The sequence below is a fragment of the Erythranthe guttata genome, chromosome 4 (genome assembly GCF_056151865.1).
Source record: "Erythranthe guttata isolate IM_541 chromosome 4, IM_541, whole genome shotgun sequence".
Taxonomy (NCBI): Eukaryota; Viridiplantae; Streptophyta; class Magnoliopsida; order Lamiales; family Phrymaceae; genus Erythranthe; species Erythranthe guttata.
Genome location: NC_142536.1, coordinates 8,659,484 through 8,665,342, shown reverse-complemented (window position 1 = coordinate 8,665,342; position 5,859 = coordinate 8,659,484). Strand labels below are relative to the sequence as shown.

The 5,859-nt window shown below is 37.8% G+C and overlaps 1 protein-coding gene across 1 annotated transcript; it reads right to left on the bottom strand.

The window, feature by feature from the left end:
- Positions 1 to 484: 484 nt before the first annotated feature.
- Positions 485 to 5,410, bottom strand: LOC105972808 (putative auxin efflux carrier component 1c). The gene is made up of 6 exons (XM_012997787.2): positions 3,713 to 5,410; positions 3,383 to 3,620; positions 2,997 to 3,082; positions 2,231 to 2,388; positions 1,080 to 1,156; positions 485 to 975 (listed from the first exon to the last, which is right to left on the bottom strand). Exons 1-6 carry the CDS (start codon positions 4,896 to 4,898, stop codon positions 909 to 911), a joined length of 1,812 nt encoding a protein of 603 aa, XP_012853241.2. The 5' UTR covers positions 4,899 to 5,410; the 3' UTR covers positions 485 to 908.
- Between the last annotated feature and the right edge of the window lie 449 nt (positions 5,411 to 5,859).

The window sequence follows — 5,859 nt, the reverse complement described above, 5'->3', positions numbered from 1 at the left end:
GCGCTAAAATAAATACCATTTCTTTCTCAATTTGATACCACCCCAATAAAAAAAGATATTAAATAGCTATTAAATAGGTAATAGCATTAATACCCTTAATAAAAATCAATACCACACAAATATAAAAAAATATCATTTTTCCTTTTTTACCACACACATAAAACCGTCACACTCTCTCCTTCTTCAAAAACACCTTCCTTCTTCACAAACCCTCAAAATTCAAAGAAATTGAAACCTCATAAAACTTACATAATGGAGTCACAAAACAACAAAATGGTAGTTTACATGGAAGGAGAATCCATTGATGTATATATCCATGTTTTTTTAGCTTAGAAGTGGATTTTCATTTTTTTTTTCTTAAAATCCATCGTCTATTTTGGACTAATACAAGTTGAAATTTTTGTCAATTTTCGACACCAACTTTTCGAAAAAAAATTTCTTCCCACAAATTGATGTCGAAAATTGACAAAATTTTCCATCAATATTACTAAAATGTCATGGGATTGTCAATAAAGTGGTCAAGAATGATAAGATTCCTTTGACTAATCACATTACAAAATATCCCCCAAGATTCTAGATTCTAGCACTCTAAAGCATTGGCTATAACTTTTTTGCTTCTAAGGATAGAAATAGAATATTTGCATCAAAAGGAAATTAAAGGGCACCATCCCCCTATTTTCTTACCTCTATTCCTTGGTGTGAGTACTAATTCTTTGAAAATAAAAAAAACAATTAGAAACATGATTTCATATCTTTTACTAGGAAACACAATTCACTTCTTTCCTCACTTGGTTTGGATCTCAAGGACTTCTTGTCCAAATTCATTTCGATGCCAAACGTTCTTAGCTTTCCGAATGAAGCTTTTTTTAGCATCATTTCTTTTACGAATCGCTCGTTCAATCCCGGTTTCATAGCCCCAACAAAATGTAGTAGACTAACGTTATTGGCAAAGCGATTAGCATCCCGAATATGACCCTATATGGACACGTGATAAAGATGTTAATGACATTACGAGAAACGAAATATAGTCTTACGTATGAGAAAAACAATATACATCACCAACAGATATGCACACTCACCCGGTGCTGAGTATATCGGGGTGTACATTATACTCCTTAGCAAAAACAAAGGGGACAATTCCTTGAGGCAGAGCAGCCTGCATATTTTGTTTGTCAATATTATAAATAATAAAGTCAAAAAATTAAGGGGCAAATAGAGAAAAACACATTTATTATTTCTTAAAATGATTTCCTTCCACTGTCACGTTTTCCTGTTGCATTTGAACTTATCGAACATCCCCTTTTAGAATGTAAAATAAAAGAATGACATTTCTTTTCTATTGTATGTATTTTGCATCACTGTGGGTTTTTTTTTTTTTAATTAAATAATTGAGAAAGAGTTTTTTTTTTTTTGATAATTAATCGAGAAAGAGTTAGATTCACGTGTTGAGTGTCATGTGTTGGAGTATTTTAGTTAGATTCTCTTCAAAAAGTGAGTTTCACCACCTTCACTCCATTCTAAAATGGGGGACCATGCATAAATTATAAGAATATACCAAGCTAGTATCTATACATATTAATTTAATTTTGCACACAAACACAAGCATGTACATATGTACGCGTGCAAACAACTCTTATCTAATTGTGAAGCTAACAAGCCTAGTAACTAGTATGTATAGAATAAGGCAAATATACATTGAAAATGGGGTAAATTACGAACCCCTAAACTTAGGCTAAATAACAAAAAACACCCACTTATTCGTAATTATCAAAAACCCCTAAGGTAATTTGTTTCAGTCTTTCACCAACCCCTTACAGTGATGTATTTTTTTTATTCCAGGGAATAAACTTTACACAATTTAAGATATTTTCTTTTATTTCTCACCTATTTAACAGAAGATATAATAGACTGTACACAATTTGTACACATTTTTTTGTTAAAAAACTCGATCAACAGTTAATTAGAGGGGGGTTTTTGGTTATTACGGATAGGTAGGGGTGTTTTTTGTAATTTACCCTTGAAAATAATTATAAGAGTTGGGCACATTATTAAGTAAAGTTGTCGTAAAATGGTATTTTCCATGAATTATTTGGATAAAATGAAAGAACCTTTGCATTCAAGAAGCTCTAAATAACTAAGCTTTTTAATTAGTAGCATTAAATTAAATTTTTTTTTTTAATATAATTATGATAAGAATTGTAAAAAAGAAAAAAAGGTGATGACGTAGTACCTGAACGATGGCGACTCGCAAGAGAACACCACGAAGGCCAACAGCAATGGAAGCAGCAGCCATGACAGCTGGCCCTGTAAGGAATCTAACAGCCATTGCAAATCCTGCCACACTATTCCCACATGCTATTATCCTCGGTTGCAATGCCATGAATAGACCTGCATGCATTTATTTTTATATATAATCATTCTCTGTGTGTGTGTGTGTGTGTGTGTGTTCCTCATGGTGTTTTACTGTGTGTGCAAAAGAGAAAAGAGAAAAGAGAAAATGGCATGCATTTTGAAAAAAGAAAAAACAACAAACACAAACCTGACACCTGTCATCATCACTCCCACCACCAGTACTGTGTTTTCCTGGTGGTGTTTTACTGTGTGTGTATTTCTTTAAACTACACTTTTTTCTCATAGTACGGTGTCTCAGGAAAAACAAAACAAAAAAACAAAAACAAAAACAAAGCAGACATACATCTACATCATCACCACCCCCACCACACCACTGTGTGTTCTTGATGGTGTTTTACTGTGTGTGTATTTTTCTTTAAACTATTGTCTGATTGTAGTGAGAGAAAGGGGAAAGAAGGCATGCATTTTCACAGGAGAAATATAATAAAGAAGAGGCAGAGACATGTTGTTATCATGAGCACAACTTTTGCTTTTGAGCATGCTTTTGCTTATCTTTTTTTTTTTTCTCAAACAAATCATTAGTTATTTAATTAAGTTGGAGATTAAATTAATTAATTATAATATTGACACGATTAAGTACTCACCAAGACTGAACATGGCCATGCCAAGACCTGCATCCGACAATATGGAGATGGACTTTGCTATAATGGCCGGCATTTCAACATGCCACCTACAAAAAATAGAATAATATAAAACAATTATCAATACTGATGTTTAAATCAAAAAATAAAATAAAACCTTAACTAATCCCACAAAATTATGAGAAATTAGATGATATTTAATTACACCGGATGAATTTGAACCATATATCTACACATAATCACACACACCTATGTGTATGTGTGTTTATCTAAAATTTAAATCCACATGGTGTAAATAATCAGGTGTAACATCTAACTTCCTCAAAATTCTTGTTTTTTTTTTGGAACAACACATTTTTTTTGACAGTTAATAAGTGGAAATATAGTACCTGAAAGAAACAAGAGACCAAGTAAGGCCAATCAAGCTGGAGTAAGTGTTGGGATTTCTGATGAGTTTCCTCCAAACCATTATCAAAATCAGCCTCGTCATCACACTTGTTGGTGGCATTAATTTCACTTTGTTCTCGTCTCCACCTCCCATTTTCTCACCTTCATTCTCTCTCTTCCCAAACCTCAACTCTTCTCTCTCCATGTATTTATTGTCTTCTTGCTCTCTTTGCCCTTCCCCTAATACCAAAATCCCAAAGCTCAGTAATTATATTAAAAAACAGTGGTGTAATTATATTTAAAAAAAAAAAAAAAAAAAAGATTGAACCCACCTTTAGTAGGTGAAACAGGAACCCTAACTTCTCTGCCATGGTGGTCTAACGAACCTCCAAAAACATCCGAAACTGGAGAAGCGCTCGAGCTCCATACAAACATGTGTAGATCTTTCCCACCTTCATTTAATGGCTTCTTCGCCGCCGCATTTGTTTTCGAACCCGCCGGAGAAAACATACCTGGGTTCGGCGCTGGATAATGCGCGTTACTACTACTATTACTATTACTATTATTATTACCGCCGCCATGGTAGAACGTTGCTTTGCTTCCATTAATATTGTTTCCACTTTCCTCCTCAAAATTCGACGGCCTCGGGGTGGGGCCCCTAGAATTCGGGAGGGCATAAACGTCATTTGCGCCGAAGTTCGATGCCCTCCCAGTCCCACCGCCCTGCATCATGGAGTAGAAGTCGGTGTGGTTGAAACTCGACCCTCTCGGAGTTGGATTCCTCGACGACTGCAGGGAGTAAATCTCCGCGTTCGTCAAATTCGACGCACGCGGGGTGTTCGACGAAAAGCCCACCGACCTCCTCGAGTAGATATCCGACCGCGAAGCGTTCGATCTCCGCACGGTGACGTGGAGCTTCCCGTCCTCCTTGACCTCGGCCGCCGTCTCGAGCGGCTGCCGCCCGTCCAGCGACATGACGTCGGAGTCCACGTGGATCGATACGATCGACCCCGCCGTGCCGGGAAACTGCTCGGAGATCAGCATCCTCGCTCCCCTGTACTCGAACATGAACAGCATCAAAGTGTACCAGATAATACACTGGAGCACGACGATCTGCACCATCAGGTTCCCGGAGAAGTCGCCGTACATGCCCTTCAGCAGAGGGATCCCCATAACGAGTGTGTTGGGCAGGGTCGACAGGGAGAAAAGGGTAATTGTCCACTCGAGGCAGCCCCTTTTGCTGAAATTAGCCCACACGGCGAGAACCGCGAGTACGATGAGTTTTTGTAGTGTATCCGCTGCGATGAACCTCAGGTTCATAGCATAGGGGTTATTGCTGGCGATGAAGTGGAAGGAGAGGAGAGGGACGGCGAATAAGGCGACGAAGCGGTTGATGCCGGAGCACTGGTCGGGCGTGAAGATCTTCCACCACTTAACGGAGCCGTAAGCTAGTATCATCGCCACGTAGAGCGGCACCACCGCCGTCATAACGTGGTAAAAATCACCTAGGCTTATCATCGCACTCTCGCTAGTTTTCGACGGAACAAACGTGGAAGAGATGAGTATTCGGTGTGAAAACAATGAAGAAATAAAACCAAGTGGTTTTTTTTTTTTTTTTATTTATGGTTTATGGGGTACTGAGTATTTTGTTGTGCACAGAGGAGAAATAAAAGAAGATGAGAATGGTATAAGTTTTATATTTTGTTTGGAGGGGGCAAGCACAGTTTTGCAGAGTGGGCTGCAGCTTTGATAGTTGCAAAGCAAGCTTGCACTTGCACTCCCCAAAGCAAAGTGTGTGGGGGTGGGAGTAGTAATTATATATTTCTCTTGCTTTGTTTTTTTCTTGTTTGTTTTGAGGTGTGTGTGTGTGTGTGTGTGTGAAATAATGAGTTGGTGTGTGGCTTTGTATAAATGTTGGAGAAAGGAAATTTGGTTCTAGGTGTTGGTGTGTGCGTTTAGTCTGGCCGATGCATACACACAATCATATATAAAAAAACAAATATAGGTGGCAAAGTTCTATTTTTGGAATGCCCCAATTCAAACATTTGAATGCAATTTGTCTTGCAAGGATGGCCTAGCGGTGGAGAGAGAGTGAGCTTGTGTCAATTGACTCAAGTTCGAATCTCTTTGTCAACATTCGCTAGGTCACGTTCCTCGTACGGTTTGCAAGTTATTATACGAGGGTGTAGGTTTACCCAATATTGAGTATATACACGTGTATGACCGGATATTATCTAACAAAATTCATAAGGTGCGGCATAAATAAAATTATCGATGAATGTGTGTAAAAATGTGTATTGATGTAATGGCTGGATATTATTATTACTCGATAAAATTTATCAGGTGTAGCGTAAAATAAGGGGTCAATGGTAAATATGTCCATGACATGGGACTTAAATGCACATAGGTTCAGCAAAACAGTTTCGCAAATAAACTATGCATGTCTTTTGTCTAAAATACCCCTCATACTTTCATCAAT